We start from the raw sequence: 18,670 nt of genomic DNA on the forward strand, positions 1-18,670 counted from the left end.
ATATACACACATATGAAAACTTATTTTGTGTTTTTAATTTATTTTATTTTTTATTTTATTTTTTTTTGAGACGGAGTCTAGCTCTGTCGCCCAGGCTGGAGTGCAGTGGCCGATCTCAGCTCACTGCAAGCTCCGCCTCCCGGGTTTACACCATTCTCCTGGCTCAGCCTCCCGAGTAGCTGGGACTACAGGCGCCTGCCACCTCGCCCGGCTAGTTTTTTGTACTTTTTAGTAGAGACGGGGTTTCACCGTGTTAACCAGGATGGTCTTGATCTCCTGACCTTGTGATCCGCCCGTCTCGGCCTCCCAAAGTGCTGGGATTACAGGCTTAAGCCACCGCGCCCGGCCGTTTTTAATTTATTATATGCTTCTTTCCTTCTTTCTTGTTTTCTGTCAGGTTGATAGCTTTACTATTCCCCTCCCCCAACTGGTTTGGAAGTGTTATTTCTATTATCGGTTATGCTTAAGTTTTTAATATACAAGTTAATCATATTTCTGACCTCCTCCTGAAAATAAAAGGACCTTAGAATGTGTTCTTTCATCTTCCATGTTACTGCCTATTATTTTAATTCACCTTTTTTTGAGCCTGCCTTAATCATCATCATTTACAGTCTACACTTACATAAATAAACCAACATACTCACTTCTTTGCTTTTTTTTCTAACTATTCCTTGCTTCTGGATTTAATTTCCTTCTATTGAAGTACATTTTTAGTGATTTTTTTTAACAATGGTCTGTGAGTGATAAGCTCACCTACTCTTTAGATTAAGAAAATCTTTATTTTTACGTTTGATTTTGGCTATAGCTTTATTGTTATGCAATTCTAGATTGTCTGCTATTTTCCCTCAGCAGTTTGGAGACATTATTCTGCCTACTTCTGACTTCTACTTTTTTTGAGAAGTCTGTCTTTTATCATTCCTTTATAGGTAAATGACTTTTGTCATTGATAGCTTTCCAAGTTTTTGTTTTTTTGTTGCTGATATGAAGTACCACTAAGACATAACAAAAAGGAGCTTTTTATTTATCACGGTAAGAAATTAGTTTTGCTTCTTCAAACTGAAAACTCCTGAAAAATTCTCAGCCATCAATTTTTTGGATATTGCCTCTCCTCTATTTTGTAGATACTCTCCATAAACTCTTATTAGATTTTACCTTGCAGATTTCAACTTCTCTGTGATATCTTTTTTTTGTTTTGTTTTGTTTTGAGACAGAGTCTCACTCTGTCGCCCCGGCTGGAGTGCAGTTGGCGCGATCTCGGCCCACTGCAATCTCCACCCTCCGAGTTCAAGCAGTTCTCCTGCCTCAGTTTCCCGAGTAGCTGGGATTACAGGCACATGCCATCGCGCCCAGCTTATTTTCAGTAGAGATGGGGTTTCACCATCTTGGCCAGGCTGGCCTTGAACTCCTGACCTCGTAATCCACCCACATCGGCCTCCCAAAGTGCTGGGATTACAGGCGTGAGCCACCACACCCAGCCTTATGATATCTTTCAATTCACTAACTCCCTTTAGCAGTTTACTATCCATTTAGTGAATTACTTTATTTCAATGACAATGTTTCACCATTGTGAATTTCTATTTGGTTCTTGTCCAGATTGACTTCTTCTTACCTTATAGATTCTATTTGCACACGTTTAACTCTCTTCTAAATTTGTTCTGTTACACCCAGGTTTTCTTCGAGGGCCTGGAGGGAAGGCTCTATTGTATTTAGTTATTCTTTCTCATGGTGGGTGTAAAGGGAAGACATAAGCACCTCTTCAGAAGGAGTTGTTCACTATGTGCCCTGGGTTATCCACAGAGATTTAAAATTTGCCTTTACTGAGGGGCGGTATGAGTTTCTGTAGTGCTAGAACATGTTCATTTTAGCTTTTTGTCTTAGGATCCCCATACCACAGGAGTAGTATTGTTAGAGTAGGCAGTTAGGTAGACATGAGCAGGACAGGGGAGGGCCCTGCCACAGGAATGTCTGGCGACCATCAGGTGATGGTCAGGCAGTTGTTAAACCCTCTAAAATAACAACTGGTCACAGCCGGCACCAGGGAAATGCAGTCTCCCAATAGAAAACACCTGGCCAGGTGCAGCGGCTTAAGCTTGTAATCCTAGCACTCTGGGAAGTCAAGGCAGGCGGATTAACTTGGGCCCAGGAGTTAGACATCAGCCTAGGCAATGTGGTGAATCTCGTGTCTACAAAAAAACCACAAAAATTAGCTGGGCATGTGCCTGTCATCCCAGCTACTCGGGAGGCTGAGGTGGGAAGATCTCTAGAGCCTGGGAAGTGAGGCTGTGCCACTGCACTCCAATCTGGGTGACAGAGAGACTCTTTCTCAAAAAAAAAAAAAAAAAAAAAAAAAAAAAGGCACCTGAGGCAGGTGATCAGCAGCTTCCTGGTAAGATCTCAGGAGACAGGCGAGTGCGCTCAAGCACATGCACCAGGAGGCAAAATGGCGGAGTTTAACTGTCATATGACCTTCCTCCAGAAACATTCAACAGATAAGGGAAAAACGAATGAGCATGCGTACTTCAATAAGCACACTGTGTATGCAGCCCCTCCCAAGTGTTGGCAGGCCACTGTGCATGCAGACAGCCCACCCCGAGGGAAGAATCAGGGAAGAAGAAACGCAAACCATGCCAATGTATAAAACCCCAAGTCAAAGGCGGATGAGGTACCTGGATCTCTCAAGTTGGCCGCTTGGTCCTCTTCCAAGTGTACTTTACTTCCCTTCGTTCCTCCTCTAAAACTTGCCTCAGTCTCTCACTCTGCCTTTTGTCCCTGGGCTGAATTCTTTCCTCCAAGGCAGCAAGAACTGAGTTGCTGCAGACCTGTGTGGGTTCGCCGCTGCTAACCACATGAGGTCTAACGTCACATTTTTCCTGTGTGGTAAACCTACCCAGACATTTCCTCCTCCTCATAAAACCTCAATCTTGTGAGGCAGCTGCCCTCATCCATGTACCCGTGTGCTTCAGAAGGGTAAGGACAGCCCCGCCTGAGGGAGAAGTTTAGGGAAGATTCCCAGGACTACTTCTTCCTACCCTGTTCCCAGGAGCTCAGATTCCTTCACATGGCTTCTCTCCGCCGGCTTCACCAGTGCATGTCTATCCCTCCTTGTCCAAGAGCAGTGTGCGTGGACAACTGAGCCGTTAGATGCTGCACTCCATAGGTGACAGTGCAAATGCTCTAGGACCAGCTTCCTGACATTCCCTTCATGCCACAGGAGACCCGGCATTGCAATGAAACTCAGCAACAGCATTCGGGGAAGATGAAGTCACTTGCAGGAGCTTTCATAGATTCATCAACTCAACACAAGCCCGGGGACCCAGCTCTTGGGAGAAAGCTTTTCGTGTCACCCCCATATTGGGCCAGGCTGGTGGCCATTTCAGAGCTCATTTGCATCCATCTTCAGAGCCACCCTGCCATATGAAATGCATGAAATCCTTTGCAAGGCTGCTTTAGGTCAAGACTGGGGCAAGAACAAACAACTTTCTCGGAAGAGAAAGAACTGCTTCTCCTGCCCCCATTGTATTCTCCAATTTTCTACCCTATGGCAGGGCTCCCTGGGTTGGTGACAATGAAAGTGCTTAAGGTGGTACTAAAACAGAGGAGGGCTTTATTGGTTTTGTTACTGAGGCTGAACACAAGGGCATTTATGTGCCATCAAAGGAGAATTGTAGAAAGTGGTAGGAGAAAATTTGAGTCAAAACATACTGTATAACCAAAAAAATATCCAGAGCAGCCAAGAAGAATATGGTACAGCTGAAGACAGCGAATGGGAAGTAGATTCTGTTACACACCAACTGGGACTATGTGGCAGCCGGAGCCTAGCACTTCTGGAAGCTGAGTGTGGAGCAGCCCTAGTACCATCACTGAATGCTGGGCCAGGCTGCATTAGACAACTGTGGAGGAGTTTGAAATGCCCACTCCTAATGAAGCGTCTCCCCAGGAGACATGTTTTGAATTTGGGGAACATTTTTCTTCTCTAGCTGAAGCTTTCAATATTGATCAGCAAAGCTCTGCTGAAAGCAATGGCTGCTGGGCAGGGATCAGACTTGGCAAACTTCACAGGGCTCGGGCTCCGAGGAGGAGGGAGCAGAGAAAGGACAGCAGGGGAGGCATGGAAAACAAAAAGGAAGAGGGGCTGAAGAGCGATGGGAAGGCCAAAGCTCTTTTCATAACCACTGACTCTTAAAGTCAGGCGGAAGGAGGCCATAAATCCTCGATTGTCCCCTTGTCCTTGCAGATTCTGTTGCAGTCCTTAGTTCTTTTCCCTCCTAGTGGATCAGAAAAGGGCTCTGGCTGTCAGCGTGACTTGCCCAGGTTCCAATCCTGGCTTTCCCACCATCCAGATGGGTGGCTCTGGAAAAAGTCCTTAGCCTCTTGGAGCCCCTCTTTCCTTACTTAATAATAGTGCAGACCTCCAAGGCTCCTGTAACAGCTAAATGTGATCTTTCCATAAACATTCAGCATGGTGCCTGGCACACAATCAGAGGTCAATAAATGTTAGTTACGTTCCTCATTAGATATAAAATGCCTTTCTCCTCCCCAGGATTTTGTCTTCCGTCATCTACGTCTTTTTTTTTTTTTGAGACGGAGTCTCGCTCTGTCACCCAGGCTGGAGTGCAGTGGCCGGATCTCGGCTCACTGCAAGCTCCGCCTCCCAGGTTCACGCCATTCTCCTGCCTCAGCCTCCCGAGTAGCTGGGACTATAGGCGCCCGCCACCTCGCCCGGCTAGTTTTTTGTATTTTTTAGTAGAGACGGGGTTTCACCGTGTTAGCCAGGATGGTCTCGATCTCCTGACCTCGTGATCCGCCCGTCTCGGCCTCCCAAAGTGCTGGGATTACAGGCGTGAGCCACTGCGCCCGGCCCATCTACGTCTTACAGTCTGTTTTTTGAATCTTTAGTGTCTGAATCAGCACAAGAATGTCAAAAATAAGTCAATTTCAGGCTGCAGGCTATCACCATACCCTAAAGTTCTTAATAGTTCTTGTTGGGTGGGAACTTCAATTTGCCATTTGGATGGTACAGACAGGGTCTTATAAGAGGGTGAGTAGTGGCAGGAACTGGGGAATTAATAGCTTCCAAATATTTGCATATAAAAGGCAGCCTCCATCTGCTGACACCCGCAGTAATACAGTGTGATGGGAACAGGAGGAGGAATCCCCTTTGCATTCTGAGCAGGCCTTAGAAATTTAAGAGGTAGAAAAGCTCTCCCAGCTTTGGAATGTTGGCAGGGGTCTATGGCAGTGGCGTCTTGGTGGGTGAAGGGTCAGGGGTGACTTGGAAATGGTCTTTGTTGTGCCCAGAACTAGCCAATTCATCCTGGGAGGAGGCACACCTCTTAGATTCACTGCTGGGAGCTGGTCCACAGATGCCCCTTGTGTAGCTCTGGAACCAAGTTCTGAAGCAGGTGAAGCTGCTCATGCCAGCTTCTTTCCCCTGTCAGGTTATGGCGATGCCATTCAGGCAGAATACCCTGAGACACCAGAATAATGATGACTGTTGTCTGCAGTGCTGTCACTGGGCTCACTGGGAGTTTGTGTGCTGCCAGCAGACACAAAGCTGCAGACTGGAGGGAGTTTCCCACCCCCATGAGAGAGGGTGAGAAGCCCTGCCAGGCCTCATCCACCTCTATGCACCCTGGCACCGGTTCCCTGGTTTCTTAGGTGATAGGTTTTTAGTTCAAATTCCAAATAGTGACATTTCAATACGAGTGGGCATAATAGACTATTTCCTTCTCAATCCTCCCTGGCAAGCCCTGTAAAATATCCTGATGTGGCCACACAGCTCTGCCACATAAACACCCTAAACAGGATGGGATGGTGGCTGCTTGTGTGCTGTTAGAGGCTGCCACAGCCAGGGCCTCAGGCTGACTTCTGAATTCCCACAGATCTGAGTGTGCTAAACATTGCAAAAGAAAGAAAATTGAAAATTGCGGATTTTATCTAGTCTTCAAACACCAGATCAAACACCCATGAAACTGAGATGGTGAAAAGTGGAGGAAACCCTTCCTTTTCGCATTTAAGGCATAGTTTTTGAAAACCTTATGGCATGCTAGAAATTAGTTCCGCTAACTCATGGAAAGGTTTCATAAAAAGAACCTTTGTATTTTCCCAAAATAAATTTCATATTATCAGGGTAATGCAAACTAGCATTTAATACTTGCATTCATGCCTGTTGTCAGTGTTGGAGTTTTACTATTAACCTTTCACGGATTAATCTCTTCCTTCCAAGGCACACAGCCATCTGAGCCAAGAAGAGTGTGGATGTGAAGACTGACAAGTGTGGACATCAGGAAGGCTTCTTTCATTAGAGACATTCTCCGTAGGGTTTATGGTATACTGGTACTTACAGATTTAATACCGCATAAAAAGTCCCTCAAGGGTCATAACAGGGAGACGGAGGGTCATTAAGTCCAGGATACAAAAAAAAAATGAGGTGGGGCCAGGCATGATGGCTCACATCCGCCATCCCAGCACTTTGGAAGGCCAAGGCAGAGGCAGGAGGATTGCTTGAGACCAGCCTGGGTAACACAGTGAATTTCTTTCTCTTCTCTTTTTTTTAAATAAAAAAGAAGTTTCCACAGACAGGTTTGGGGAAATGAAAAACTAGAGCAAAGCCTGCACAGTTTTGCCTGGGCACTAGGAATGTGAAACCACGTGCATTTCCAAGTTTGGTTAGCTATTCCCTGGCCCATTACTCTTGGTTTTGCCCACTCCCTTCCCCTTCAGTAATATTAACAATTTATTCCTTTCTGACAAAATGGTAAGCGTCGTCGTCTTTGAGCGTTTACATATTTGCCTCTGTTTTGAATATTCTTCCCAGGAGACCCCCCCGACTGAACCTCCAGCCTTACAGAGGGGACAGTCAGTTGCAGATATTTTGCGTCAGAAAACACTTTCCAGGTTTGAGTGCCTTCTCCAAATCATGTAGGATCTTTAGGGCTTAAAAGAGAACCTTATTGGAATTATAAGGAACCAGAGGGCTGTGCAGCCCAACCTCCATGACCTGCAGCAACCCCACTCCAGAATGTTAGCGCAATGCATTTCCTAGAACAGTTTATTTCATGACCCCACAAGAGTAAAAGAACTCCAGTACCCTAGAACTTAAAGTATAATAATAATAAAAAATTTTTTTAAAAAAGGCAAATTTGAAAAATATGAAGTTACTTAAAATAAATAATGTTATTTTTTAAATATTAAAATATCTTGAATAAATATGTCACAACAAAAAAGAAGAACTCCCAGCTTCCCTACAGTTCAGGGCAAACTCTAATAAAAAGAAAAAGAGGTGCCATCTCCTTCTTGGCATCATGGCCACCCTCAGACCCCTTGTAGAGCCCAAGATTGTCAAAAAAAGAACCAAGAAGTTTATCAGCACCGTGTGACCAATATGTCAAAATTAAGCGTAACTGGCGGAAACCCAGAGGTATTGATGACAGGGCTTGTAGAAGGTTCAAAGGCCAGATCTTGATGCCCAACACTGGTTATGGGAGCAACAGAAAAACAGCACATGCTGCCGGCTTCCAGAAGTTCCTGATCCACAGCGTCAAGGAGCTGGAAGTGCTGCTGACATGCAACAAATCTTACTGTGCTGAGATCACTCACAATGTTTCCTCTAAGAACTGCAAAGCCGTTATGGAAAGAGCTGCCCAGCTAGCCATCAGAGTCACCAACCCCAAAGCCAGGCTGCGCAGCGAAGAAAATGGGTAGACAGCTCATGTGCACGTTTTGTGTTCTAAAATACTGTAAAAACTGCAAAAAAAAAAAAAAAAAAAAAAAAAAAAAAAGAGAGAGAAACTTACTGCACTCATATTCTGGCTCGTCCATAAAGCTGCCTTTTAATTTTCTGCTTCCTTTGTTGAGACAGTTCAAAAGAGCAAAAGGACTTCAGATACACCAGGGTCAGAAAGATCATACAGCTCATTTTTACTCCCATGTCTGCCTGAGAGGATGGTGTGAGGGTCAGAACACATCTTTATGCTAATCACCTCTTCCCTCACAGCACATTCTGGAGGGGGAGATGCTATTTTAAATTCCTTGCTGGGAAGGATGTCAACAGAGGAAGACAATGCTGGCAATTTGTTTAGAATGGCTGTCACTAGGAGGCAAAAGAAAAATAAAAAGAAAAGGAACCTACAGGCAACATAAACAAAAGCCTAACAATCAAACAGCAAAAGCCCCTAGTCTTGCCCGTCTCAGGCTTCATTCTCTGCCTCTTTTTGTCCTGCTTCCTTTCTAGACAAAACTGGGAGATCCTGGTAAGACTCAAAGTAAAACAGGCCCACTCAAAACCTCAGATGCAGAAGCACCTTGCCCTTTTCACTGGCTCTGTTCCATTCCCCTTCCCTCAGCCTTCCCACCCTGGGGAGAACTTTTCCCTTCTATTTTGTGTCCACAAATAGGCTGACCTCCTTTGGTCAGTTCCCTCAGGCTTGAACCCAGCAACTCTCCACTGAAAATTAAATAGGCAAACTTGTAGTCCCAGGCTACATATGGAGAGAGAGGAACTCTCTGGCCAATGAAGGGCTAATAGAGCCTCTGGAATTATAGTGGGCCTTTTCTTATCACAGAAATTATGACTTGGCAACTTCCACTCATATTTCCATTTGGCATGACAAGATTCGAACAGCTCCCAGCTGGGAGGGCACTGGCTCTTGGGACTGAGCTCTCTTTGTCCATGGGCCTCCCAAGGAGACATCCTAAACTGGTGTGTGAGTGTGGTACCCTCCTACCAAACTACACACAGATATGTACAAAGATGTCAGACACATGAAAGAGAACACCATTTCACATATTCCTAAATTATGAGTTTGACAACAGAAATAGAAAAAACAACCCTAAAAGTTGTATGAAACTACAAAAGACCCAGAATAGCCAAAGCAAACCTGAACAGAAAGAACAAAGCTGGAGACATATTTCCTGACTTTAAAATACACTACAAAGCTTTATTAACTCAAATAGCATGGTACTGGCATAAAAACAGACACATAGACCAATGGGACAGAATAGAGAACCCAGAAGTAAATCCATGCATTTACAGCCAAATCATGTTCAACAGAGGTGCCAAGAACATACACTGGGGAAAGGACAGTCTCTTCAATAAATGGTGCTGGGAATATTGGATATCCACACGCAGAAAAGAGAAACCAGACCCCTATCTCTCATCATATACAAAAATCAAATAAAAACAAATTGAAGAGTTAAATATAAGACCTGAAACTACGAAACTACTAGAAGAAAACATTGGAGAAATGCGTTAGGACATTGGTCTGAGCAAAGGTTTCTTGGCTAAGATCTAAATTGTGAGTCTGAAACAAATTAAGTTTCTCTGATGTCCCAATATGGTGTAATTACTAAGGAACACACAGGGGTAGGAAAACAATCCTCATCTTGTTTCTTACCATCAGATTTTGCAGAATACTTCCTGGTTGTCAATCATAATGAACAAATTACATAAATTCCATATCGTTACCACAGACTTCCTTTAACACAAATAATTTTCATATTCATGATCTCATGAGATCATGGGCCCCTGCTGACCCCTCACACCTCATCTGTTGGCATTCTGCTCCCCACCTCCAAGACCAGCAGCCACACTGACTGTTGGGTTCCAGAATGTGCCATATTTTTTCTCACCAACTCCCGACCCCTGCCTCGCTCCTGTTTATTCTTCAGATTTAAGTGTAGACATCCTTTGCTTTAGGTTGATGCTGCTGTAATCCCTCCAGACTTTAAACTCAAAAAGCAGAGCTGAGGTCTATGTTCTTCACAAGTGTCTAGCAGGCCTTCGCTCACAAAATAGGTCCTTGGTGGTATTTCCCAAATGAATGAATCAGAATGGGAGTTATTCGTTAAGAAGAAAACCTTGACTCTTCTGTTCCTTTTCTATTTTTTGAGACAGTCTCACTCTGTCACCCAGGCTGGAATGCAGTGGCACCATCTCGGCTCACTACAACCCCTACTTCCCAGCTTCAAGGGATTCTCGTGCCTCAGCGTCCCGAATAGCTGGGATTACAGGAGCCACCATGCCCAGCTAATTTTTGTATTTTTAGTATAGACAGGGTTTTACCATATTGGCCAAGCTGGTCTTGAACTCTTGGCATCAAGTGATCTGCCTGCCTTGGTCTCCCAAAGTGCTGGGATTACAGGTGTGAGGCACTGCGCTCAGGACAGTTCTGTCTTTTAAAACACCTTTTTTTTTCCTTATTTTTAGAGAGGAAGTCTAGCTGTGTTGTCCAGGCTGGTCTTGAACTCAAGCTTAAGCCATCTTCCTGCCTCAGCCTCCAGAGTCACTCAGATTACAGGCACGCACCATTGCACCTGTCTTTACAACCATAATTGTCTAGTCTGCAGTCTGAGAGTTTATTTCTTGCTGATAAACTGTGCTCCCCTCACAATTTTCCGTTTTATTCATTCATCTATCCGATATAGGATTCTTTCTATTGCTTAGGTTTGCCATCTTCCCCGAAAGGCATACTGAAAACATTTTTTCTTTCCCATCCTGTTTGTTCCAAAGAGATCCTTGTGAACCCTGCCTCCATAGGCAACAGTTCTTGTGGACCCCAGGAGTCTGCTCTGACCTGGCATGTGCACACTGCCCACAGTTTACCACTCCTTGGCATACAGATTTATCACCCTGGAAAAAGACGGGCTGGTAAGAAAGACCAAGCCAGCTTAGACACAGAAAAAAAGTGCTGAGTGCCTTTTAATGCATAACTGGCAGCTGGCTGTGCAAAGCTTTATAAAAATAATCATAGTAGAGAAAAATCAACATGAGAATGTTGCTAACAAGTGGGATACATAACTTGAAACTTGAAAGGCGAAAAACACATTCATATTCAAATAAAAGAATATTTAATTATAGTGCCATCAATTCCTCTGCACCTGAGCTAAATTATATCAAACAATTCTAGGAGGAGACAGATGGTCTACCTTCACATTTCCTGAATTTCTGTTGTGAAATATATGAGACATAATGACAACAAACATGTCTGTAAGTGCTTATTATCTATTAGGCCCTTCACCTAATAATATATACGTATGAGGTTAATACTACTGGAATCTCCATTTTACACATGAAGAATCAAAGTCATAGAAGAGTTAAGAAATTTTCCCAAGGTCCTAAGTCTAGAAGGGGAAGAGCCAAAATTCAACTCGGGAAGTAATTATAGATTACAGGCTCTTAAGCACTAGACTACCCTGCCTCTCATATTTTACATACAAACAGATGTATATAACATTTAGAGTCTAAAAATAACACAACAATAACCTGCCATCTACTTGAAGGAACAGAATATTATCAAGTAAATATCATAGAAACCCAACAGGCCTCAAGCATATATTCCCCTTGGTACCTGCCTCTTCTCTTCTCAAAGTAACCATTATCTTGAATTTTGGGCCAATTCTCTTGGTTTTTATTATAGTTTTAATGTCTATATCCCTAAATAATATATTGGTAGTTTTCACTTCATGTAAATAGAATCCTAATGTATGTATTCCTCTATGGCTTATTAAACTCAACATTATGTTTTTGAGATTCTTCCCTGTTAATGAGCACAGCTTTGGCTCATCTTGGGGGTAGGGGAGGTGCCATAAAGTATCCCATTTTTTGTTTACCCATCCCACCACTGGACATGCAAATTACTTCCAGTTTCTGTAATAAAAACAATTCTGTGAATATCTTTTTGCATGAATGACAATGCAAGAGTTTTTCCAGGGGTGTAGGTTCTCGAATGTTAGTGGCATCAGAATCACCTGGATGGTTTGTTAAAACACAAATGGTTGGTCCTGCCATTGGAGTTTTGATTTCAGGTGGGCCCTGAAAATCTGCAATTCTCTGTTTTAAAAAAAATTTTTATAAAATATATATATAAGTAGAGACAGGGTCTCACTATGTTGCCCAGGCTGGTCTTGAACTCCCAGGTTCAGGTGATCCTCCTGCTTCAGCTTCCCAAAGTGTTAGGATTACAGGCATGACCCACCATGCCCAGCCAAAATTTGCATTTCTAACAAGTTCTCAGGTGCTGCAGATGCCACGTAGCTCAAAGGACCATGCTTTTCAGAACCACCGCTCCAGGGTACAGACCTAAGAATGGAACTGCTGGGCTCCATAAAAACACTATTGATATTTTGATTATAATTGTACTGATTCTGTGGATCAACTTAGGTAGACAGCTTCACTCCTTTGGGTCCTTAGAGCCTTTAAGTTATAAGAATTCTTGCCGGGCATGGTGGCTCATGCCTGTAATCCCAGCACTTTGGGAGGCCAAGGCGGGTGGATCACCTGAGGTCGGGAGTTTGAGACCAGACTGACCAACATGGAGAAACCCTGTCTCTACTAAAAATACAAAATTAGCCGGGCATGGTGGCTCATGCCTGTAATCCCAGCTACTAAGGAGGCTGAGACAGAAGATTCGCTTGAACCTGGGAGGTGGAGGTGGAGGTTGTGGTGAGCCGAGATCATGCCATTGCACTCCAGCCTGGGCAACAAGAGCGAAACTACGTCTCAAAAAAAAAAAAAAAAAAAAAAAGAATTCTTTTGTGTACATTTATGCAAAGAATATAGACTAAACTAGCCAAACAAGTCAGCCCTTAGGGCCTCACTCTGAGAAATATCTTTCTCTGTGGTTAAGGGTTTCTTTCTTTTCTTCTCTGTTTTCAGAAATCAGGATCTTGTGGCAAGAGGTTCCCTGTGACACAGGGGGATGCTTTGGATAAAGTTAGCTCATGACATAGAGGGATAATAGTCAATTCTGGCAGGTCAGAGGTGAGTGGGGTCTTTATCTATGCTTAGTTTATTAAATTAGAAAAAAAAGCTAAAAAATTCAGCCTTTACAGTTTTGATATATATTATTATTCAGGCCCAGGTACTTCTTAATTTTCATTATAATTTTTTCCTTTGATTCATAAGTTATTTAGAAGTTTGGTTTTTACTCCATGTGAGTTTCTTCTCCTTTACTAGTTTAGAAGTTACCCTTTCTATTATTTTAACAGTTTTCTTAGCTATTTAAACTTGTTTACTTAAAGCCTAAAGTTAAACACCATTAACTTCTCAAAAGAAGCACAGCATGTGAGCTGAGTAACACCCCCTCGTTGACAATTTGTACACTATTTTTATGCAATATTTTAGTTCTATCATTTTTAACCCCACACATTAGACATTCTTATTACTGTTTTACATAGTCAATGTATATTTAAATATACCCACATGTTTACTAATATTTTAGCTTAATAATCCATTTTATTTCTCAGATATTTCCTCTGGGATCATTTCCTTTTCTTATCTGAGCACACCCTGTAGAAGTTTCTTCAGAAGAGGTTAGTTGGCAGTAATATGTATCAGTTTAAGTTTTGCCTGAAAATTTGTTTACTTCATCCTTATTATTGATAGTTTTACTACATCTAAAATTTCTAGATTAACAGTTATTTTTTTCTTAGCCAACTGAAGATATAATCCCATCATTGGCACCGTTTGCTTTTGAAAGTTGGCTGTCAGTCCAAATGTCTTTTTTTTTTTTTTCCTGGCTGCTTTTAGTATCTTTTTGGGAGGCAAAGAGGTTAAAGTTCTTCAGTTTTTCTTTTTTTTTTTTTTTTTTGAGAGAGAGTCTCACTCTGTCACCCAGCCTGTAGTGCAGTGGCGTGATCTCAACTCACTGTAACTTCCACCTCCTGGGTTCAAGCAATTCTCATGCCTCAGCCTCTTGAGTAGCTGGAATTACACCAATGCACCACCATGCCTGGCTAATTTTTGTATTTTTAGTAGAGATGGGAGTTTCACCATGTTGGCTAGGCTGGTCTTGAACTCCTGACCTCAGGTGATCTGCCCACCTCCACCTCCCAAAGTGCTGGGATTACATGGATGAGCCACTGCACTCAGCTGTTCTTCAGTTTCACTATTTTATTTCTCCTTCCAGAGATTTGTCGGGCTTTCTGAATCTTACGTTTAGTATTGTCAAAAAATTCCAGGACTTCTTCCCATCTTCTATAGTTTATCCTTTTGGAATTCTTTTAGAGCACCTTAGGCCATCTTTTTAGTCTCTTAGTCTCATTTCACATTTTCTTTTCTCTTTGTCTAAGCCATAGACTGGATTATTAAGATCAATTTTTTAGTTCACCAGTGTTCTCTTCAACTAGCTCTAATCTGTTTAATTCAGTGAATTTTTAATCCCTGTTTTTATATTTTTCATCTCTAGAATTCCATTTTCTTAAAAATTGTTTAGTCATTTTTTTAGTCTCTTTTAAGGCTCATATTTTAAATGCTTTAAATTTTTTTGTTTGTTTTGAGACAGAGTCTTGCTCTGCTGCCTAGGCTGGAGTGCAGTGGTGCGATTTATCTTGGCTCACTGCAACCTCTGCCTCTTGGGCTCAAGCAATCCCACCTCAGCCTCCCGTAGTTGGAACTACAGGCATTGCACCACCATGCTCAGCTAATTTTTGTAAAGATGGGGTTTCACCATGTTTCCCAGGCTTGTCTTAAACTCCTGTGGCTCAAGTGATCCTCCTGCATCATCTCCCAAAGTGTTGGGATTACGGGTGTGAGCCACCATGCTTGGCTAAAAAAAATCTGCTGAAGCATGTTAAAATATTTATATTTTTGTTGGCTTACTTTTGTTTGTGTTTTGAGACTAAGCCTTGCTCTGTCACCGAGGGTGGAGTGCAGTGGCGCGATCTTGGCTCACTGCAACCTCTGCCTCCCAGGTTCAAGCAATTCTCGTGCCTCAGCCTCCCAAGTAGCTGAGACTACAGGCGTGTGTCACCATACTCACCTAAAAATATTTATATTTTTGACTGCTAAATCCAATAAAGAAGTATTTACGGGTCCAATTCTGATTTCTCTGTTATTCCTGCTGGCTTTTACTCATGGTGACTTGTGTTCTAGTTAAAGCTGCCTTTCTCGAGAGGTAGTTTCTGTTTATTTCTGAGAGTCTTCTGAGGATGTTTAGGTAATTTACACTGCCTCTAGACTGTAAGAAGTACTTAACTTGGATCTTTGTCTCGTTACCAAATATTTCTCAAAAGAAACAATTCTCCAATGGATGACCATCATTGCTGGGATGCATTTGCCATCACTCTCATCAACAGGATCAAAAATGGGATTATTTCTACTTTAGAGGATAGTTTAGAGGAAATAAAAATGTGAGAAAGGTATGTTGCTGAAATGCCTAAATACTCAAATTCTTTACCACTTGTATCTAGGTTCAACTTAAGGAGAATTTTTATTTGGCAGAGAAAGTACCTCTTTTTTTTGTTTTGTTTTGTTTTGAGACACAGGGTCACTCTGTCACCCAGGCTAGAGTGCAGTGGCGCGGTCTCAGCTCACTGCAACCTCTACCTCCCAGGTTCAAGCAATTCTCCTGCCTTAGCCTCCCAAGTAACTGGGATTACAGGTGCCCACCACCATGCCCAGCTAATTTTTGTATTTTTAGTAGAGACAGAGTTTCACCATGTTGGCCAGGCTGGTCTAGAACTCCTGACCTCGTGATTCACCCGCCTTGGCCTCCCAAAGTGCTGGGATTATAGGCATGAGCTGTCATAACCGGTCAGAAAGTACCTCTTACAAGAAAGATAATCCCTTCTGCAGTTTGGTTACTGTACCATCCATATCAGCCTCTAAGTCATGAATTATGAAAACTGCATGATTATTATTTATTTCAGGCATGTCATGGAAGAATGCTTGAGGAACAACCCTACAATTGTAGAAATGCACAAACCTGTGAGGATCATCTGGATCACAGTTAGGAAGAAACTGAGTGATTGCTTCTGCTACTTCTTCATTTGATAAAACATCCCAGAGTCCATCAGTGGCCAAGATCAGCACATCATCTGCTCCATGATCATATTTTGAAAGATCGTAGATTCTTACCTGAAAAAACCAGGAATGCCACCACTTAAGAAATTGGAAGCATATTATTCTCCCTAACAAATTGACTTCTGATTCCCCTTCCCTTTTCCTGCCAGCCTAGTGGTTTTCATTGTAGGGTACTTCATTATACAGCAAGCTTTGTGGCCAGGGATAGTCTCCCTTGGAGACTTGCTATATAGACACATGGAGCCTAATACACATTTGTGAATGAGCCTAAGAGGTGGGCTTAGTACTTGTGGGCTAGGCCACAATTCTATGTTCATCCTACTTCAATGTGGGTGGGGAGGGATAGGGATGTGTGGAGAAGGGTTTGGGGTTTCACTGCTCTTCGCTCCTAGTTTGGCAGAATCAACCCCTGCCTACACCATCTCGTGAACTGAGAACAAAAGCAAGTCAATTTAGTCAATCTCCTTCGGCCTCCCTCATTACTCTATTTTCTTTCTTTCTTTGTTTTTTTTTTTTTTTTTTAAATTGAGATGGGGTCTCTCACTCTGTCACCTAGGCTGGAGTACAATGGCATGATCTCAGCTCACTGCAACCTCCGCCTCCAGAGTTCAAGCGATTCTCCCGCCTCAGCCTCCCAGGTAGCTGGGATTACAGGCGTATGCCACTACACCCAGCTAATTTTTGTATTTTTAGTAGAGACGGGGTTTTACCATGTTGGCCAGGCTGGTCTGGAACCCCTGGCTTCAAGTGATCCGCCCGCCTCAGCCTCCCAAAGTGCTGGGGTTACAGGTGTGAGCCACCACGCCCAGCCCATTCCTGTATTTTCTAAATGCAAGTCTGAGTGAAAGCGACGGGTCAGGGCACGTGTCTCACGGCACAGCCATTGTTATGTCACCTCAGATCTAGAGACAATCATATCACCTCAGCCTAGAGACTGAATGTGTTGAGGTCTTTGAAAGCCAAGCCTCCTGTGTTTTAGAAAGGTTTGTCCAGGCTAGTGATGCCCTGCCGTGGGGCTGGTCCTGTGGGCTGACAGCCTGTTCCCAGCAGCAGAACACAACAAAATGTCTATCCACAGGGCCCTGGGTGAATGAGCTCAAATGAAAAGCAGCCGCCAGGTGCCAGGCCTCTGTGGACTGTGAACAAGAAGGGAACAATTAGCTAATGGCCCGGCACATGAGCCATGCTCAAGGGAAGAACACTCAGGAGTACACTGCACTGGCGTTTAACATCTTCTTTTCAAAAGGCATGCTCACTTAAGGCTAAACTTATGTTCCGCAGAAGGCACTAGCCTTTTAAGCCAAATTAAAGAAAACAGGAAAGCTTCGGTTTCCAGCAGACCAGAAAGTCCCAAATGTCAGAATTCTGTCCTCAGGTCACTGACGAATGTGGTCCAATTTTCACTCTGTCAGAAACAAGCAACCCTCCTATGCTTTATTTTCTATGATTCTTGGGTGTGTCAGAGTTTAACTTCTCAAATATTAATGTGCACAGAAATCAGCTAGGGATCCTGCTAAAATCCAGATTACAATTCAGCTCTGGGTGGGCTTGAGAGCTGTGGTTCAGCTTCCTTCCAGGTGATGCCAACGCTGCAGGTTCACAGACTGAGCCCTGAGTAGCAAGGTCAGAGAGGATTCCTACTGGGCCAGATTTGTACACAAGGGAATCAATGGCTCAGTGGACTTTATGACGACTGTGGAGACTGTTCCTTAGAGTGGGCTCTAGACAGACTGTAAATGTCACCTCTGGGCTCCTAGCTTCAAGTACTGGTTCACTGTGTTGTTACTTTCAGTATACAATAACTTTGCTTGAGAGACACTGCTAGGAGGCCAAGGCAGGGGGATAACTTGAGGCCAGGAGTTCGTGACCAGCCTGGGCAACATAGTGAGACCCTGTCTCTACAAAAATTAAAACAGTGAGACCCTGGGCATGGTGGTGCATGCCTGTGGTCCCAGCTACTTGGGAAGCTGAGGCAGGAGAATTGCTTGAACCCAGGAGTTTGAGGCTGTGGTGAGCCATAACTGTGCCATTGCACTCCAGCCTGGGTGACAGAGTGAGACCCAGTCTTTTAAAAACAAAAATAGTGTTTGGGGGATTGATTCCTAGCTTCTTATTGGGTTATATCTACAATAAATTTTTGGGATAATTTGAACTCCATCTGATAGACAATATTGAGTCATAAGAGGTGGTGAGATGTGGATGTCCCAGTCTTATGTTGGTAGTAAACAGGAGATTCCATCTGCCTCGCAGCTTCTTCTAAAAGAGAGGGTTCAGGTCTACAGATAACATCCATTTAATTTCAGAGTCTGCTCTATGAGTAGGGTGCCAAACCTTCTTTAAAGTGCTTCCTGCTGACCCAAGAAATGTGACAGGTTGTGTTATTCAAGCTGAAGTTGTCTTGTCCACACTCAAATGGAAATCTGGCCAACAGAATGGATGTGGGTTGATACATACACACGTTATAAAATGCTACTCTTCAATTCCATCAATAAATGTAATCTTTCCCTAATTCTACCGTTTCCATTTCTATGCTCAGCTCCCTAATGTAGTTTATTTAGCTAACATGAAAATCCTTGTCAAGACCATTCTTCATGTAATTTTTATGAAAATAATAAAAAGCTGATCACAACCCTGGTCCGTGAAGCACTCCCCAATTAACATCTTTTGAGGTTTTTACAACCACCCTGTTTCCTGCCCTTTAGCCAATTTCCAAAAATCTTTGCTAACTTTCCACTTACAACTCGTGTCTTATACATTAACCTGTGATGCAGAACATTTTGCAAAAATGTTTTCAGAAGAATTGGACTGCCGTGCAAGTCATCCCACTGTGTGCCCATCCTCCCCAGCAGCAAAGGCTTCAAAGGATTC

General features: G+C 43.2%; 1 protein-coding gene and 1 pseudogene across 1 annotated transcript in view; one reads left to right on the forward strand and one right to left on the reverse strand.

Annotated features, from left to right (window-relative positions):
- Positions 1 to 18,670, reverse strand: part of PPM1H (protein phosphatase, Mg2+/Mn2+ dependent 1H) — a 1,465,797-nt gene that overhangs the window by 8,486 nt on the left and 1,438,641 nt on the right. The window contains exon 10 of the mRNA XM_050748428.1: positions 15,705 to 15,856. Within this exon, the coding sequence (XP_050604385.1) occupies positions 15,705 to 15,856 (152 nt within the window). The remainder of the gene's footprint in view (positions 1 to 15,704; positions 15,857 to 18,670) is intronic.
- Positions 7,305 to 7,704, forward strand: LOC126930338 (60S ribosomal protein L32-like; annotated as a pseudogene).

This window comes from Macaca thibetana, chromosome 11, assembly GCF_024542745.1.
Source record: "Macaca thibetana thibetana isolate TM-01 chromosome 11, ASM2454274v1, whole genome shotgun sequence".
Taxonomy (NCBI): Eukaryota; Metazoa; Chordata; class Mammalia; order Primates; family Cercopithecidae; genus Macaca; species Macaca thibetana.